Source organism: Aulostomus chinensis, chromosome 24 (genome assembly GCF_037954235.1).
Source record: "Aulostomus chinensis isolate RoL2024-O1b breed Wild chromosome 24, RoL_Achi_v1.0, whole genome shotgun sequence".
Classification (NCBI taxonomy): Eukaryota; Metazoa; Chordata; class Actinopteri; order Syngnathiformes; family Aulostomidae; genus Aulostomus; species Aulostomus chinensis.
The window spans coordinates 946,881-966,430 of NC_141343.1; the positions used below are offsets into that span (position 1 = coordinate 946,881).

Here is a 19,550-nt window from a genome sequence, read left to right on the forward strand (position 1 = left end):
ATTTACACACACACACACACACACACATATATATATATACAGTATGTACACATACACATATGAAACACTTTGGGAAACATCTGACTGAGTGGAATTCTGTTATATCCATTTTCCCTTTTTTGGTGAAGAATTTTTCATCATGAATCACTTTGAATTGTGTTTTCCTGATGAGAAAGTATTACTTTTGAATAATATCATAATATCATAAAATCATTTCACACATGGTATGTCCAATTTTCACCCGTGTGTAAGTTTTCTATGATAGCTATGGTGACGAATTAGATATTATCCTGTTGTCAGGAGAAAACCTAACTAATTGTTCATTTATAATAAGGAGATAATTAAGTGGTTACCTTGATATAATGGGACAACAATCCTGTTATTGCGACATAACGACAGTTTCTTCATGATAACAAGATAATTATCCTGGTATACACTTTAAGGTCTCGTTATCTTAACATGATAATATACCTTAATTGGGAGATAACAAAGCCTGTTCTCTTGTGATTAGTGATTTTTTTCATCTGGTTATCACATATACTTGAGTCATGAACAGCAGCAACATAGACACATTAACAATAGCTGTAAGAAAACTGTAAGAAAAATATCAGTCTGACAAAGCAATGAGGCTGGTGAACAGACTAACTGAGCCACTAGTTTAAATCAATTAAATTCAAAATGAAACACCAAACATGAAATGTTCCGGGCTCATAAGTAGACAATCATATCCTACTCCCACATCATCAGTCCAGCCTTGGTGAAACTCCAGCCGGCAGGAGTCTGCTGCCCCCCTGTGGTGGTGTAGCCTACACCGTGTAGGGTAATGCATTTACAGACAAGACCCGTCTGCTCGCGTTAAAAATGCTTGAATGCGAGATATTTGGTAGATTTTCCGTGTAACCGACTATTGGACCGAACTAGATTTAGAGAGAGAGAGAGAGAGAGAGAGAGAGAGAGAGAGAGAGAGAGAGAGAGAGAGAGAGAGAATTGACGGATTCGTCTTTGTAGTTTAACTGAATGTAGTTCACAGTAATTGTGAAAGCGGTAGCAAAAGTATTAAAAAAATAATAATAATGGAACGTCAATGCTAAGACTTGTACTTTATTATTGATATGACGATAGTGCCCGTGTGGAGGTGCGTGAGGCTGCGATGGCCGAGTGGTTAAGGCGTTGGACTTGAAATCCAATGGGATCTTCCCGCGCAGGTTCGAACCCTGCTCGCAGCGGCATCGTTTTTGGATATTATGTAAAGTAAAAGTTGTGACAGACCTAACTAAAACAGTAAGACTATGATGTAATAACGCCAGTACAGTTCAGCGATTAGTCTTTCACAATATCTACAGATGCACGACGCGCTTAAAAGGCACCGCTGGGATTCGAACCCAGGATCTCCTGTTTACTAGACAGGCGCTTTAACCAACTAAGCCACGGCGCCTACTACTGGTCAGCCATCTCAGTCAGTATTTGAAGTAAAGGTAATTGAATGTGTGCGTGTGGATTTATGTAGTGCGTGCAGTAAAGCAAAATATTACCAGCGTTACTAAGTAATACATGGTTAAGTGTCCCATCAAGAAATAAAGATTGCTGAAGATGAGAACTTAAAGAAAACTTTCAGAATCTGAACCAAAATATTTCCATGACTTTTAACCTCTGTGGAGACATTTTTCATGACCATACAAACTCTAAAAAATAAACAAATTCATTCACATAGATTTCCAGCATACATTTGACAGCAATAAATAACAAGCTTTGTAGTTTGATTATAATAGAAACATGTATCAAAGTATGTCAATATTAACCAAACATGTATTTTCTAAGTCAATCCTGACAGAATTTATATTACGGTTACTTTTTCAGAAAGGAATTCCCATGGCTGTATGAATCCTGCCTGACAGAACGACAGAAAGTTAATAAAAGCAGACACACAAAGGTGTATAAAATGACATCATTTATTTACAAATAGATATTTTGCAGAGTGATTCCAAAGTTTCTGTAAAAGATTGTCATACTAAAACAAGTAGCATCTAACTTTGATTTGTACAGGTGTGACACAGTGAGCATAAAATACATGCACATATCTATACACTCTCTTCCTTGTCACCAAAATAGATCTGATTATAAAATATAGTGCTCAATATAAACATATGTGGAGTTCTGTTGCACCAGCTGACTCACTTTTTCACAAGTTATGAAAACACATTTTAAATTCCTCTTGGTGGGGGTGGGGTTGGGGTGAGGGTTGAGGGGTTGTGTATTAAAATATCAGAGCTGCTAAAGCTTAGCAAAAATAGATTCTGCAGTCTCTGTCGGTGCTGCTCACTGCGCATTTATTGAAGATGTGCAGATTTTTTTTTTTTGCATCTTAAGCAGCAGCTTCTTATGTGCGAATGTTGGCTGAGAATGTTGTTTTGAGGACAGTGTCTTTTCTTCTTATAACAGTTAAAGGCAGAACTAGCGTTTCAACCCTGATCAGTTTGCAAACGTTTGAGCCAGCAACAGGAGGCCAACAAAGTCACGATCCGGCGAGGATAAAGGGAAAAAAAGTATTCTGAGTAAGTCGATAACAGTCTGAACACGGAACATCTCTGTTGGGTGAGCTTTAACATATCTGTTTCTCTTAAAGCATCGGCAGCAAATACGAAGGTTGGCACTGACTTGCTAGCAAGTAGCGAGAAGCTGCCGATTAAAACTCTGAGAACCATGGGATCGCTGTTTTATCAAGGTGGAAGGAAGGGGAAACGTTTCTTTTGATTCTGCAGCAAGACACGCTTTCCACGTACAAAGGAGAGCTCCGGCACAAAAAAAAGGAAAGGAAAAAGAAAAGCATGTTAGTTTCTCATCTACGGCGTTAGCAGGTCAATAGGTACAAGTGTGGGAAAGTGGTTAATTGATATAAAAAAAATAATTTGGCTTTGTTTTTTTCCTTAAAAAAAAAGGAAAAGAAGAAAATTGAAGCTGCCATGTGTTGTCTCCCTAGTGGTTGAGACACTGAGGGAGGATAAAGTGCTACAACCAAACCCCCCCCCCCCCCCCCCCCCCACACACACACACACACAGTTCACTATTGGCCTGATAAACCTGCTCTGAGGACATGTTTCCACTGGCTCGCTTCGGCTCATTATGGCTCAGTACGGGTACCTTTTCACCAGCACTGGGTACCACGTCAGCGCGGGTGGACTCACTGGCCGAGAGTTCCGCGGCATAATTTGTGTGCAACTCAACAACAACAATGGACGACATGGGGGCAGCATGATGCCTGTTGCTTGGTCAGTGGTTTTTGCTTAAACTAAAAGTGAGGGACAACAGACAGGCAAGGCTTCAAGCGGCGAAACAGAACACCCAAGAAAAGTATAAAACACTTCACCAAGCGATTGACCAGTATTCCGCCGCCAGTTTGCCCTGTTATGTGTTTGTGTCACATTTTAGTCCCCACTCGGCTTGCTTGGAACCCCAGCGGAGCAGGGACCAAAATGGTAACAGTTAGTACCGTGTTGGGGCCAGCAGAAAACAGGGCCACACCGACCCAACCTGATCTGAACTTAAGTGAGCCAGTGGAAACACACCCTAAGTGGTGCCGATGGGAAAAATGGCGCCTTACAGCAGGGGATACTGCAAGTCACCCACCCTACTGCGGTCTTGGGTGAAACAATGAAGTAAGAATGTTTGGGTGAATGGGAATGTTTTGTGAAGCGCCTTGGGTGATAAAGCACTCCACTGAAGCAGTATGCTGGCTACAGTTGGGACAATTCCTGGTATACTGTCTTTTGCTCATCACCTTAAAGGACAATTCACCCCACAATTGTATTTTGCCTTTCAAGTACTCACAAAATGATGTCTTCAGCTCACTCTGCATTCTGTAATTACAAAGAAGTAATGCGTACAGAGCCAGCCACGTATGGTTAGTTTGAGGCTTATGGAGACTGTTCGCTAATAAGAGTAAAACTCTAAAAATGTCAGTTTACAACCTCTCCAGTTGATCATCCGGTATCATCTATGTATTTTTTTCTCCTGCTGTATGCTCAGTAATCCACAATTATTTAATTTTGAGTTAAACTAAAACACTACATGCCTGCAGCTGCCATGAAGTAGCTTGGAGGATGACCAGCTGGTGAATTCACCTGGACCAACTGGCTTGCGCTTGCTCACAGAAGGGTTTACTGACCATACAGCTGGATAAAGAACGCGTTCAATACTGGACAATGCACTCCTCAGTTTGTCAACTGACATTTTTGGGTAGTTTCACTGTCTTTAACCATGAGTCAAGCTAAATATACATGGCTGGCTCTTTCTGCTTCTGGAGTCACAAAGATGTAGGGCAGGTGTTGAGCTCATGAAATCTATTTTTGAGTACTTGAAAGTACACTTTTTGGAGTGAAATGTCACTTTAACCAACTGACCAGGCATTTGTTGTAATTACCTGTCCTTGTCAATGAAAAGAGTTAAGTCAGCAACCTGTGCTAATGGCAAGTCCAACTTTTAATTGAAATACTAATAAGCAACATGACAAAGCGATGAGGCTGATGAACAGACTGACTGAGCCACGAGCAACTGACCTAACTTCAGATCCCCGGGAAACACACGGGAGATTTCAGCAGGGGTTCTGCAAGCGGAGCTTACCATGACTTCTGTGCTCACACCTATTCTGTAGAGGGCCAAATTCAAAATTAAGTCGTTCAGTTACACATATTTTTCTTTCTATTGCAAGACTGAATGCTGTCCACCCTGTGCATGTGTATGTTAACACCTATCACTTCAAGCTAATTCTCTGCTCGGCTGAATCTCTCATTCTATAACCAAGTTCTCGTCTCATAAAATCACCGATCTCAGCATTTAGAGACAATGGCGGCGCAGTGATTTCAGTCACATTTACATGTAAAAATGATCACTCCGAGAGAACGTCAGCGTGTCAGCTGCTGTAGAGACACTTCAGACGCAAAGCGGTGCCATTCAGCAGCTAAACGATCGGAGTTAAAGTGCGACATCTAGTGGTAAAATTGTCTATCCTGGTTTGGCTGGATTACCTTAAACCTCAGTGTCAAACCAGATTCCAGGTCAACATCATGCTAAGCTTACGCTGTTGTGTTCTGTTGCTAAGTCGCATCTTTCCAACTGCAGGATTTTTATTGCGACTACACTACATCTTACAAAGTTCCACATGGACATATTTCCTGCTATTTGGGCGTGGGATCCGCCGTTTACAGGAAAACCACGCGCAGTTTCTTACAGCTCATTTTAACCAAGGTATTCCAAAAACAGTATCACATCAAAAAGCAGTTTTCATTTAAATTTGAGACTTCAACAACTACAAATGTATGGCATCAGATTAACAATTAACTATTTACATAGAAACCTGACACATAGTGCCTTTAGAAAGTTACATTCATATGTTATCAGTCTTGAGAGTAGAACCTGACATTTCAACATGGGAATTTAGTCCCAACAAACGAGGACAAGAGGAGAAACACACTAAATACGCAAAAAAGGGTTTTTCCACCAAGGATAAAGGACACTGCGAGTACCAAGTTTCTACTTATTAGCAGAGAATTTAAAGTGGAGCTACAACAGCAGTTAAGAGCAGATATGTGGAAAAAGTCTGATGTGGTTCTCCATTCATCCATCCATTTTCTATACCGCTTATCCGTTCAGGGTCGTACAGGGCTGTAGCCTATCCCAGCTGACATGGGGCGAGACGCGGGGCTCACCCTGGACGGGTCACCAGTCCGTCGCAGGGCCATCAGGAGCAATTAGGGGCTCAGTATCTTGCTCAAGGATACTTGGACAGGGTCACCGGGGGAAGTGAGGATCGAACCAGCAACCCTTCTTTTGCTAGACGACCACTCTACCTCTGAGCCATGCCGCTCCTGCCTCTGATGCGGTTCATCAAGAGACAAATGATTGACTGGTCGACTGGGGGGGTCCTCACGATAGTACTACAAAGTGCTCTGTTGTCCTGTAGTGTCACCTTTAAGTAGGTGCAGCCCTCTCAGTTCAATGTGTCCAACTTGGACAACCTGCAAATACTTTGAAAAAATACCTGGAAAAAATAGGCATAAATAGCTCTGTTTTAAACTACTCAATTGCATACAAAATTGTTAAAAACATCACCATGCATCCCTCACATTATGATCTATTGCTCAAGACCCAAGTAACCAACGTCTTCTTCTTCTTCTTCTTCTTCTTCACAGTATCAGTTTAGCTTATGGTGGATTTTTGCATTTGTGAGTTCATTGAAATATTTCCAACTGCAAGCTGAACATTACCTCAACAGACGCCAATCAGTCTGCTCCAATCATGAAATGATGGCTGACGCATACAATTTCTGAGTGATGACACAGTGACCCCCGGAGATTCTACATTAAATAACAACATCGCACAATCCTTGTAAAACCGGTCATCTACTCTGGAGGCTCCTTGACAGCGAGGGGAAGAATGTCTAATGCAAACTACCCAAATATACAACAGCAAAAAAGGAGGGTTGTACAATTAAGTGTTATATTCTAGGTAATAGTATTGTTTGTTAGTAAAATGTTAAAGCTATATATGGGAACAAAACAAGACCCAGGTAAGACATGAGTTTCCCTTCCAGTCAGTGACGAGCTGGCGGTCATTGTCAATTGTCTTGGGTGTGTAAGTGAAAACTCAATACGGCATGCGATGTAGTGGTTGGAGCATTCTTACGTCTATTTAACCACACCTGAGTGATGTGAGTCTCATGTCTTGTCATCTCCACTGCCATTAAAAACAACTCTTAACTCAAGCACCAGAAAAAAAATGAGCTGGTTTAGAGATCGGAGCGTTTTGGTTAATGTGGGACATGGGGGGAGGAAACAACTCTCAAAACAAAACAAAATCCTGAAGGTTCACAGGATATCTCTTGCTTCAAAGCGAGAGCTGGTTTCCCGCAGCTGGGGCCTTCGCAAATGCTCTGACTGCAGAGACAGGCCCTGTAGGTCTCCCCTCAAGGAAAAAAATAAGTACCTGCTCTGACAAACTGCTGGGACTCAGGAGTTGGCCTAATGTTGTTTTTTGGCGAACTAAAATTAACTTGCTACTGTCCACACCTTGGACTGTATAAAAGAAGCAAATATACTGTAGCTTCCAAGTCTTATAAGTCAAAAACCTTAAGCTTGTATTATTTACTAATAGCCAGCAGTGAGCGCTGGACAGAAGATCGTATCGACATCTATGAGAAATGACCTTTGTTCTTACTTAATTACCTTAGTTATAAGTTTTCCAAATACTTTATAGTCACTGTTTTGTAAATGATGGTTCTATTTAGAGTAAAACAGATAATAAAGCAGGGAATGCATTAAGTTGTTGGCCACAGTGGGTGGAACTGAACCAAGACAGAAGCAGTCTTCCATCTCTCTGCCCTTTCATCCAAATTTGGTCAAAAATCAAGATGACAAAGGCTAAAATGCCAAACTAGGGGCTGCAGCACAGTGGTCCAGAAAACGCTGGGGGACTTCCACTTCTTATGAATCTAGGGTTCAGACCACAATGAAAGCACTCCCCTTACAGAGTGTCCAGAATTTTTACAGTGGAAAACCACCTCAAACATAGGACTCAAGCACAGATGATTCACCTACATGAAGAGTGCCCCCTAGAGTCCCTGTCACCCCAGCTAAAGGGACAAAAATTAATTTGCACTCTGACAAGTCAGAGAGATAGAGGTGAATCTATGATTATCTTTCACCACAAAGTACAAGCACAAAGGAAAACAAGATCTTTCCACAGGTAGAGGAGGTGGTTCAGAATCCAAACCAACTCCCCACCAAACTCCATGTTATAAATGCTTGACTTTTAATTTTAATTTGTGCTTGTGGTTCACTTTTCAGAGACTCAGATTCAACATCCCCTTTGCTGTGTTTTACTCGGGGCAACTTTGCATTTATGCACTAACATGAGAGTATGTTTCAGATGTTAAAAAAAACACTGATGACATCACCAACAATATGCCATCAATCGCCTTTACCAAGCAAACAACTGCCAGCACTGTAAAATCAGAGGTATATAAATAACCATCAATAATATCTCTACATACAATACTGAAGCTGGTTGAGTGATCGAGTCAGATTTCAGTAAAGGAGGAAATACAGCTAAAGTGATGATGCAAATGATTTTGCTTGATGGTGTAGTTTTCCTGTCTCCAGCAAACGATAAGACACCATCATGTCACAGCAACATTGCTGCAATCCAACACACCAATGGCAACCAAAGATCAAAGAGGAGAACATCAAAGACACACAAAAAAGTCGCAAAGATTCTGAATATCCAGAATGCAGTGCAATAACAAGATGAGACGGGTGGTGCTGTGATGGCTGGCAGGAATCTATCTCACCAACAACCAGATAGCTTTACCACACCTTCTTGAGGAGATGCTTTAGAGCATTACAGGATTATTTGGCTTATTACATCTTGGTTGAATTTTGCATTGGATATACTTTCGTTTTTCAAAACTTGACACTGTCGAGAGTTGTAGCTCGCAGTCTGAGCTGACAAACTCATTGGGCGCATACAGTTATAATAGCTCACAGTCAGCCTTTGGATGGAAGAACCCTAAAATGGTGGTCATGTTACTGTAGGTTTGATCAGGTCTGCCAATTTGGGGCTATAATTATTTGACAGAGAATTTAGGGAGTCATCTTGTCTCAGGGTACGAGCGACACACTCAGGGGGCCTGGCTTTGATCAGAATATGATACTAGGTATGGCCATTAATATTCATAAATATTCCCAGTGACCTCCTAACAGCTTAGAACAACAACGATAATATCACAAGCAGCCACACGTTCAGACAGGTACAATAATCAGATGAAATACTTGGAATGTAAAAGTGAAATGGAGATGGTAATAGTACCTGGCTGATACTGCAGTTTAGAGGCCAACATCAATAACTAAGACATTAATGAATTCATCAAATTAACAGGTGATGTGAAATAATCTGAAAGAAAAAATGTGACAGTGCTCTCAAGTGGTAAAATATATAAGTCTGTAACTGACAAGTATTATAAGGTAATAATTCCTAAACGCCCAAGAGAACAGTTTGTCTCAATCTACCTTGAAACGAGAACTGATGTGAACTGATCAGATATTGACTTCAGAACCTGAACGTTTTATTTACAACCTGATCGTCTGATTGCTCGAGGTCACCTTTTCAGAATGCAGCCATGTTTCCAGATTCCTACATTGACTCGCCACTATTCTCGTTCGATTTTGATCCCAAGTTGTAATAAAACCAGACTAGTCCTTGAAAAAAGACAAAGCGCGGAAAGTGAGGTACATTATGATCAGTGACAGAATTGTCCTTCAGTGTTCCATCTACGATCACATATCAAGGGTTGCAGCTCTTGGGTGAGCAGACAGATCAGATTCAGTTGCAGCAACATGAGCCTCGACCCACCCGCAGCCAGTCGCCCTGCATCAAGTCTCAGCTTAAGAACTGAAGTATGTCATCTAGATGTTTTGACACAGAGGGTCCCCCCGGCCACTCGGTGGCTGCAGGGTTCTCCACCTTTCTGTGGCAACTAAGTCCAGCAGCTGTCAGCGCTGTCAGTCCAAACTGGACCCAACTGACTTGGCATAAAACACAAAAGATCACCCTCAACGGGGTCTTTAGAGGAGGGTGGAAATAGAGAGAAACAGGAGTGTGGATTGAGGGGCTGCAATCAAGGGAGGCAGAGGGAGCTGAGGGAAGAGGTGAGGGTACAGACTGGTGTGGGGAGGCCGTAGTAAGAGGGGTCAGTGAAAGGGAAGAGGAGGAGGAGGAAGAGGAGGACCCCCAGAAGGTAGGAGGAGAGTACGGTTATGCGGTGGGGATGCTCCAGAGCGGTGCTGATGGCAGGGAAACCCATGTAGTTACAGAAGGAGTGGCAGAGTACAGGGCCCACCAGGTGACCTGCAGCACACACCAGGAGGGAAACGTGTTTACAGTGGACATCTCCTCAAGTGCATTTATTAATGAAAAATCTGATTATTTGAGGAATAAGTTCCTCATGTGCTTATACAGTTTTTAACGTGTGTTTTAGGAATTAAGTGTGGAGTTCTGCAGGGTTGGTCTGTAATATTTTACAAGATTCTCAGATGCTATAAATTGCCTCGTTTAATGACAACAACAAGAATGAGTGCAGAAAGTCTCGAAAAAAAACTTAGGAGAAAGGATGAGTTTATTTTTCCTGTAGTTTTTCCAGTTTTTTTGAAAAGTCTGAAGAGATTTTGAAAAATATAGATTGTTGTTCCTTTTTAGCAGAAGTCAGTTTCTGCACGACTCTGTGCAATCATTGTGAACGAGTTCCTTACCTGTTCTGATAAAGATGAAGGCTGTGTAGGCCCCAAACACAGCTGTGTAAGAGAACTGGAACACTGCGGCAGGTAAGATAAACAAAGTTCACCATCAGCTTCAGTGACACACACTCTCCTTAATTGTGATTGGGTGGTGCATCACACATCACAAACACACACACACCGGCAGAGAAGAAGATCCCTGACAGCGTTCCCTGCCTGAAGCGCAGCAGCTCGATCACATGATGGAAGTGAGCTGGAAGACAAATTCAGACGCTCAGAAATGAACCAAAAATCATGCAGACAAATTTTCAGCAGAAACTGTGTCCGTGTTTAGATTAAAAACCTTGTAGTCTCCAAAGCTCACCTAGAAGGACTGAAACCACAAGGCCACAAAGACCTGATTCAACTTTTTTTTCTTTTGTAAATATATCCAATAGTACTGAGAACAGATGCAGATTTTCTTTAAAAAAAAAAGTTAAAATCCACCAGCTATTTGTCAAGTACATACTAATCCAATTAAACCTATTAACTAATGAAAGCAAAACTGTCTGTTTATAAACTACTGAGTGCATCATCTATGTAGTATAATCAGTCCTCTTTATCCATGTATGCAGAGTAATTCACCAGCTCTTTCTGCACACTGGAAACACAAAGAACCGATGCAGGAGGGAAGAGCATCCATTGTGTCCCTGAAAGGTAAAATACTCTTTTCGGATCACTTTGCCGTGTTTAAGACCATGACAGACAGCTAAAGCTACCATGATGGCAGAACTCACCCACTCCAAAGAAGAGCGGGCAGGTGAAAATGGCTGTGGTCGGGCCGGCGCAGGGCACCAGCATAGGCAGCATGCAGGCCCTGAAGACAAGCTCCTCCGTTAACGGAGCCACAACCTGGTTCCTCAGCCAGCGCATGTCGCTGAAACACAACATCCAGAACCAGGGGTCTGCAGAAGGACAGCGAGGAGGAGAGATGGTGCTTTCTGCATGATTTCCAAACAACAAATATACTTCACTGCTTCTCATTGAAGAAAGACGGGTTAAAGGTTGGATGTCTCACCAAAGGCCACCCGGATCCCATCCATGAAGCTCCAAGGACAATCCATGGCCAGCTGCATCAGGGGGCCCAGGAACAGGACCTGGCACAGCAGGAGACCGCACATACAAAAGGGACGGACGGTTAGATTAATACATCATTGCCATCAGAGGTTCTCTAGCAGATGGTTTAACAACATGTCTTGTTTTTTCAACTGCAATAAACTCCATGAGATAGAGTGAGTGCATTCAAACTAGCTGCACCATTTCTAAAAAAAATATTCAACCGATACAGACAATTGATCTTGAGTGTCCTGAAAGCTGCCTCCCTCTCTCTCTCTCTCTAAGATATTATTTTTGTATTAGGATATTAAAAAGGAATAATAGTTTTTTGTAATTTTTCATATTGTAATTAAAAAAAACAATGATAATAGATTTGTACTTAACATTAAGTCTGTTGAATACTATTAGCATACTGGGATTTCTCTTCAGTGCCAAAATACTTCACTTGGAAAGGCATTTCACAAAACCTTTGACCTTTAGTTAATATAATACCAATGGCAATTTGGATATTCCAATTATATTTTACATATATAGTTCAGGCGTTAATCCAAATCTGGTATATCTTATATTTCTGTGTTGCAGAGCTCAACACACACACATGCACGCAGGCACACACACGCACGCACGCACGCACACACACACGCACACACACACACACACACACACAAGTATTTTGACTTAAATCCGTCACACGCTGACCTGCTGGCAGACCTACTGCAGATTAATCCAACACTGACAACAGTCCTTATCAAATGCTGCATGTCTTTTTGTTTGCCTAGGAACTATTAGCGACCTGCTGGACATTACTGAGATTTAATTACATATCTTTCTTTTTTCTAAATATAAAAATTCAGGAACCAAGCCATGGATAAGCAAGTTTAATGATATGAGAAAGTAAGTCTGGTAGTATTTCCGATGACTAATTTTTGCACCTTGCTGTGTCCTGACAATTTTAATAGGCCATATTTATTCATTAAATTTCAACTGATTTTGCAGCCCTTATAAAAATGAAGAAAACTAGAATATTATCCCTTAAACTAGATATTGATTTCAAGCTGTAATATGTGAAGTGTGTAATCGCAGTAAGAAAACTGTTCAGTATAACATCGATCATTCTCTGTACTTAATCAAAGCAAACTACCTGAAAAACACCCAACACCTACCTACCTACAGTATACGGGAAGAGTACTATTCCCACAGGCCAAAAACAACAGCTAAATGCTAACACCCAGGATTATTCTGCAAATTGAGAGGTTTTCAAACAGCATACAGTCACGACTTAAATTACTCAGCAGTTGACACAGATATTCACCATCGCATTAATGGTAACACAAAACCCAGGTTTTTCTGGACACACATACAGCGAGCAGTCGGAGCTCTGCCATCAACAATATCCACGGAGGAGTGTAAGCTAGTTGTTTCTTCTGGTATCTTAAGTAACATTTTGTCATCTCAAGACACAAGTTCAAGACATATGCATTCAAGTAGCGATGCTCGAACTTCACTCAGTCTGTGTTGCGTTCGAAAAAAAGACCGTAGGAAAAAAAACACATTGCCCTCACCGTCTTCCAGGCTGCTTTTACTGCTACTACAAAAGATTGTTTAAAAGTTGAAGATGCTTCACTCCACTGCTGTTTTGATACCAATTCTTCACAAACACAAAAAAAAGGGAAAAAAATGGGTAAGCAAGTCCTCGTCTCCTTGAAGTGGACACACACACATAAGCGACTGCATGCAGTGGAAGGAAGGTGTAGCTCGTTAACTGATAATCTTGTGATTATTATTAATAATGCAGTTTAATGAATAACGACTCTTATGATCAGCTTCATTAACAGACAGGTCATGGCCCAGGTCCATCAGCACTGCGACTGAGGGTGTATGTGTGTGTTTCTTACCATAGTGAGCAGTAAAGGAAGTATGATGGCGGGGATGAGGCCTTCAAACCGGATCCCCATGAGAGCCAGTAACGATGAGACAGTCTGACACACACACACACACACACGTTAGGCACAGGGCTGCTTACTGCAACTGCATCAGTCCTTGATATGACACACCAGCGTATTGCCGAGTGTTTCAGAACTCACCCTGATACCTGTGAATTCCCTCCACGCCCACACAAAAAGAGGCGACAGGCCTGACACAATCAACACGCTGGTGAAACGCCTCTTTATAACGGCGGGGTGATCCCTGACAACACACCAGAGGAGAGGGAGCATGAAGTTGGGCCCCCCCATGTGGGATTTTTTTTGGCTTCATACCAATTTTACAGTAGAATGGAATCAGGAATCACAGATTATAGATACTGAAGTAGTGACTTTTCTCTGCTGGACTGAAAAAAAGACCATTCCTATGTTCATTTTGCTCCAATTTTGTACTGACACAATTATGTGAAGGTAGAATGCTAATTTATTGAGCAAATAACTTACTTTATTAAAATGTTTTCACATTGACACACATGACCATTTAAAATAAAGACCAAAATAAAATGTAGGCAAATGTAGCATGTAGGTTTTATGACAAAGCCATATAACGTCTTTATGATTCATTATTAAATACACCTGTCACAAACTGGTCAAGATCAATTCCAATTAAAAAAAAAATTAATTTGGAAAAGCTTTTTTCTAGGAAACTTCCCAATTTCACACCAAGTATGCAAACAGATGTGTAGCATCTTTTGCGTTGTAAAAATGGTTAAGAAGTGATTTACACACTTATTTTATTTATCCGTTGTTGGCACAAAGCTGAGAATAAAGGGAGGCAGGATGCTAAAGCTAACTGTGCATTACTTCATGCTTAACAAAGTTGCTGAGGATCATTCAGTACAGATACCTGTGGTGGATGTGATGTACCAGGCGATTAGACCTCCCTGTAAATAGAACACCGCCTGTATGACCTATAAACTGAAGCCAGCGACACCAGACTGAAGTGATGAATCTCAACAAAAGCAGCCATCAAAAGCTCACCAGCTATAATTACCAGAGCTTTCTTATTCATGTTGAATTCTGATCTCCAGGCTTGAAAAAAAAAAGAAGGTGTTTTTCAGTAGCTTTCATTCTAAAAATTACGTCTGCTCCTCAGTCTCAGGGAGGAAACACCAAGGGTCATGAATCGCACTCCGTCCACATATCTCTCGTCTGTGCACTTGAAGATTTAGTTTAGTTTAGATTATTGGACTGCATGGACAAACAGCACCACAACAAACTCCTTGTAGGTATAAAACCATACTTGGCAATAAAGTCTTTTCTGATTCTGATTCTAAACATGGTGACTTGCTGTACATGCCTGACCTGATTCCACACAAAGACTCTGGCTTGATTCTGACAGACAGTCCGTCCACTGGACATTGCCTGTGCATGTGTTTTTTCGTAGTATTTATGCCAATACTTGAACTTTACTGTAAATCATCACATGCATCCTCTAGTTGTTTACACATTTCCTTTTTAAACCATCTCCCATCTTCTATGATGACACGCTGCTGCTGCCTACTTGGCCTGGTCACCCTTTGAGAAAGTAATCATAATGAAGGCTGAGACTCCTGAATAAATGAGAGATAAATCATTTTAAAAATAAGTAAATAAAAGGTAATAGGGCTCGGGATTAATAGTTTATGGTTTTCTGTGTGTGCTGGGAAAACCAAGATGTGAAGATTCACAAACACAAAAAAGTGGTGAGATGTAAGTCAGAGACCCCCACCAAACTAGTCTGGACATGGAGGTTAATAACCGGCCACCAGGCGGCGCTACTGGCGCAGCTGTCATATGTAATTTCGAAAGCACATGCTTTAATACAACTTGAGTGACAGTTATTTGTTATTTCACATTCATCATATTTTAATATTCAACAGTTCCAATTAAATCTGACTTAACGTACTGAACCTTAATTATAATGTATGAAAGACGACATCGTTGGTTGACTGAACCCCCACTTAGAGGAAGATGCAGCCCCCCCTTGTCCTACCGTGGCAGGTCACTCCTCCACACGTATAAACTCCCCACGTAAGAGCAGGCGAGCAGCAGACAGGACAGCACCGACAGCCCACATAAACCTTCCGGAGGTACGAAGTCGCCATTGCTGCGTCTCGCTGTCAGAAGCTCTGGCGAGAATTCCTCCTCACCCGCCATAACGGCTGGCTGCTGAGACGAAGCCGAACAACTCTGCAGCACCGGGACAACCGTTCGACCATCTAACTGGAGGAAACACACGTCCACCTGTCAGTGCGCGCCTTTCTAGACCCGAGCTAACCTTGTTAGCAGCTTTGCTAGCTGCGGCGCTGTATATACACGTAATCGAAAGGGGAGGGGGGTCCCTTTCTTCTTCTCCTCCTTCTTCTTCTTCTTCGAGGTGTGCTGCCACCATCACGATAGTTGCAACGCGCCATCCTGTGGACGTGGGAGGTATAGAGTGGGTCCTGCCTCGTCACACATAATCGAACCAGTTGAACCACAGTCCGCGGGCTCTTGAGTTTACAAAGAATTGCCCTCACCCTATTGTAGAATTGTATCATATGATTGTACCATCCTAAAGGTCTATGACAGGAAACTTCTGCCTGCTGCCAAGGTATTTGCTCTCTTCTGCTTTAAAAAACTACAGCAACTACTACTACTAACAATAATAATATATTGTATTAATAGTAGTGGTATTGTTGTTATTGTGTTATCTCCAAATACTTTTTTCCTAATTTTTGCCTGAATAATTGTTCATTTCCATACATAATAAACTAAATGTTGTTTTAAATAAATAAATGAAACGTAGTTACACAAATCTTATTTGATTAATAGATTCCATGAAGAGAACTTTTCCTTCTTGGATGGCATCATCGTTTTCCAGGGTGGCACTGGTGCCAACTGTGGCATATTTGCATTGCTTTTTCATTTTTACAGGAGTTAAAGGGAATGTTTTGGGGTGTCACACAAAAATGACAACACAATTTTTTGAAATATTTGAACTAATTTTAGCTTACAATGTGCATTCACTCAATTTAGACCATCCACTTAAGTGATTAAAATTATGACTTAAAGGAGGATGTTTCAGATGGTCACACTTTTCAGATATGAAGGAAAATAAACAAATAGAACATAAAAATCTACATTCATAACAGTTGCTCCATGTTAAATAAACCATTTCCTACATTATAAAAATTGAAAATCTTAGATTTATTTTTTCCGAAAAAAAACGTGAGATTTCAAGTGCCGTGTCAAATCAACATCCCAAGTATAGCGCTTGTAAATTTTACGTACACTTACGTATAATTAAGAATATTGACAGCTATATCAATATCATTACCTTTTAAATCAAGAATATTGGTATTGGCACCAGGGTCCAAAAATCCAAGTCTGGGTGCTGCAGCCTGAGAGTGAGTGGTGAGATGAGGGGGAAGAGAAGGATGCGTCTGTAGGATTTTAAATTATATTCCCATTCACTGGAGCTGAAGTGCAGGCTGCATAACCCATAAATAAGTGATGGGGGTGGATGTAGTTTGAGGGGCACTTAAAGGCACCAGATTTGGAAATAGGAATTTACCAGGTTCCCTTTAAGGCAACACATTCGTCGTGCGAGATTTTATTTTATTTTTTTATTTTTTTTACTGAGTGAGAGAGAGAGAGAGAGAGAGAGAGAGAGAGAGAGAGAGAGAGAGAGGCGTGACATCGGGCTGTCTGCTGTTACATCCGGGAGGAGTGAACGTGTCACAGACTCCCGTGTAACGTGAACGGAGGAGAGGCGATGCCAGCATTCCCGATGTCCTGCGCTTCCTCTTCTTCCTTGTCCTCACTTCTTTTCTCCGTCTCTACGCTTTACGAGGACTGACAGAACCCGCATACACACACCCTCTCTCTCTCTCTCTCTCACTCACACACACACACACACAAACACACGCACCCACACCCACACCCACACACACACAAACAGGAGGAATTATTCACAGATCCGTGCCGGTTTCGGACCTCCATTGGCAAACATCAGCGGGTACGGGCCTGTTTATCTATCATTATCATCATCTTCATCCTCCTCATCATCACCTGTGTATACCATTAACGTGTCCGTGCAGCAGACAAACGGAGACGCCAGCTGGCCTGTTGTCTGCTCATCTTGGGAGGTTCAAGTCATATTTGATTTGTGGATTGTTGACTTTATCACCTTTATTCAAGCTGACAGGAATCTGGGTGTAAATAGATTTGGTGAATGATGTCTAACCGACAGAAATGAATAATTTAAAGGCAGGTGTCTGATGGATTTGTGCATATTAGTGAGGCTATTTATTATTTAGCCTGCCTCTTCATCATTGTTGCTGCTACTGCGTGTGTGACAGAGAAATGTGTGTTCTGTGCGTAAGGAGGGTGTGTGTGTGTGTGTGTGTGTGTGTGTGTGTGTGTGTGCGTGCTGATGTCTTCTGTATGTGTTGTCTGTGAAGTGGAATCCCCTGTGTACCAGCCCAGCCTGCCTGCTCCTGCTTAAAAAAAAACACCAAAAAAAACATATGTTGTTTTTCTCACAAGAAACTGATGTTTCATGGCAAACAGAGTCAGGAAATCATCAACGCGCTCATGCTTGTTTACATGAAACCTGTTTATAGCCAAATCCCGTGAGGTCTACTACATTATTACGCCATGATAGCGAGAGGAAGCACATCCACTCAGCTTGGTCGTGCAATCCGCTGCAATCCGCACAGACAGAGCGGTAATAATAAAGACCCCACAGAGGACATAGAGGCCGTGTTCATCCTGGAAGCGTTCTGGTGCATTGACTTTTGGATATAACATTTCCAGGTTTTAGACGGTTCCAGGGTGCTTACTGAAAGAGGGGATTTGAAGTAGAAATGGCTTATTGTTAAGGAAAAAAAAGTAGCTACGGTGGTTTGATGGCAGTTATGATCTAACAATATAATAGTTTGCTGAGTAATGAGTCATATTGTTTGCTGGCGGGGGGGCTTGTGTTGCAGATCCTTGCTGGTGATACTGTACGTTGTCAGGATCAGGCTGATGATGGTTGCAGGCCAAAATATTATAAACTGGATGACACAGCCAATGTCTGCGTTGATGGCTTTGAAGCAGCTTATGAACCTGGTTTCCCTCTTGGGAGAAGCTTAGACTTGAACGTTAAGTGTGCTTATAACAAAAACTTTTATAAAGCAGAGCAGGATGAAGTATTTTTTGGTGGCCAAACCAGAAATGAGCATCTCCATAGGTTCCCTCAACCAAAAACCAGTTAGATTTTTGGATTGGATTTTTTTTTTTTTAATTCCCCAAATTACACTCAAAGATTTTTTTGAGACTTTTTGTTTGGCAAGATCTTTACTTTTATGATTTTTGAAGAGTAATTGCAATAGTAAGAAGTACAAAACTAAACTTAGGCTAAGGAGGAACCATTACACGGACACATGATCTCAACGTTACCATGGCTAAGCTTCACAATTCTTCTGTTTTCGTTTTGATGATGTTAAATGTTCTAAACAACCTCTGTGGTTTCTCTTAAACACTTGTTTGCAACTTCAGCAACATATAAATGGTATTTACTGAACAATATGTCCGAATATCTTCAGCTTGTGTGAGCCACTGACCTTACCTTTCAGGCATTTAACTAAAGCACCTTTGACTTGGAGACGAGGGAATAATGCTAACTTATTTATGGGCTGTAGGACTCATTCCAGCACCACATATTTCACTCTGCCTTCAATAACGGCCATTAAAATGATCATTTGTCATACAGTATTACTACCACTCAAAGCAGTGTGGTGGTACACATTTATCACAGAAAAGTAGCAGCACTACTGATGCAGTAGTTATACAAAGGGTAAGATAAATAAGTGTAATATATTGGTTCTACTGAATGTAGCCTAGCAGTAGTACTGATGTTGGCAGTGGCGGTAAAAGTGGTAATAGTCAGTATTAGCAGCGGCGCCACTGAGATGAGTTTTGAGGATGGGGCGTCCATCTTTGTTGGACTTCTATGAGCTTTTACCATTTTTATACTGCTAAAATTGTGGTAAGAGAAACATATTCCAGAGTTCCCTCTCAACAGAGACGAACATTTTGTTTCTAACTGTTTTTGTCGGTGATCTGTCAAAAAGAAAAAATTCAGAGCGTGCAAGGCATTGCGTGATGCACACAGTATTCTTCTGAAAAAAATGTCCTTTGCGTTTTTCATTGGAAATCAAAGGAGAAGTGGGTGGTGACA

At 41.4% G+C, this 19,550-nt stretch overlaps 2 protein-coding genes and 2 non-coding genes across 6 annotated transcripts in view; 2 read left to right on the plus strand and 2 right to left on the minus strand.

The window, feature by feature from the left end:
* The first annotated feature begins 1,144 nt into the window (after positions 1–1,144).
* Positions 1,145–1,226, plus strand: trnas-uga (transfer RNA serine (anticodon UGA)). Its single transcript has one exon. It is a non-coding gene; the product is annotated as a tRNA-Ser (tRNA).
* Positions 1,227–1,361: 135 nt separating this feature from the next.
* Positions 1,362–1,435, minus strand: trnat-agu (transfer RNA threonine (anticodon AGU)). Its single transcript has one exon. It is a non-coding gene; the product is annotated as a tRNA-Thr (tRNA).
* Positions 1,436–3,033: 1,598 nt separating this feature from the next.
* Positions 3,034–15,694, minus strand: rce1a (Ras converting CAAX endopeptidase 1a). The gene is made up of 8 exons (XM_086196627.1): positions 15,336–15,694; positions 13,463–13,565; positions 13,274–13,357; positions 11,341–11,419; positions 11,060–11,227; positions 10,465–10,536; positions 10,299–10,361; positions 3,034–9,897 (listed from the first exon to the last, which is right to left on the minus strand). The coding sequence occupies exons 1-8, from the start codon at positions 15,497–15,499 to the stop codon at positions 9,668–9,670; spliced, it is 963 nt and encodes a 320-aa protein (XP_086052753.1). The 5' UTR covers positions 15,500–15,694; the 3' UTR covers positions 3,034–9,667.
* A 110-nt stretch (positions 15,695–15,804) lies between these two features.
* The window catches only part of peli3 (pellino E3 ubiquitin protein ligase family member 3), a 28,528-nt gene continuing 24,782 nt past the window's right edge, over positions 15,805–19,550 (plus strand). The window contains exon 1 of one of the 3 annotated variants that reach the window (XM_086196616.1): positions 15,805–15,935. In XM_086196616.1, the coding sequence (XP_086052742.1) occupies positions 15,907–15,935 (29 nt within the window). In that variant the 5' untranslated portion in view covers positions 15,805–15,906. Of the gene's footprint in view, positions 15,936–16,993; positions 17,343–19,550 lie in introns of those variants that run through there. The other 2 variants (XM_086196622.1, XM_086196621.1) reach the window with 2 other exon arrangements.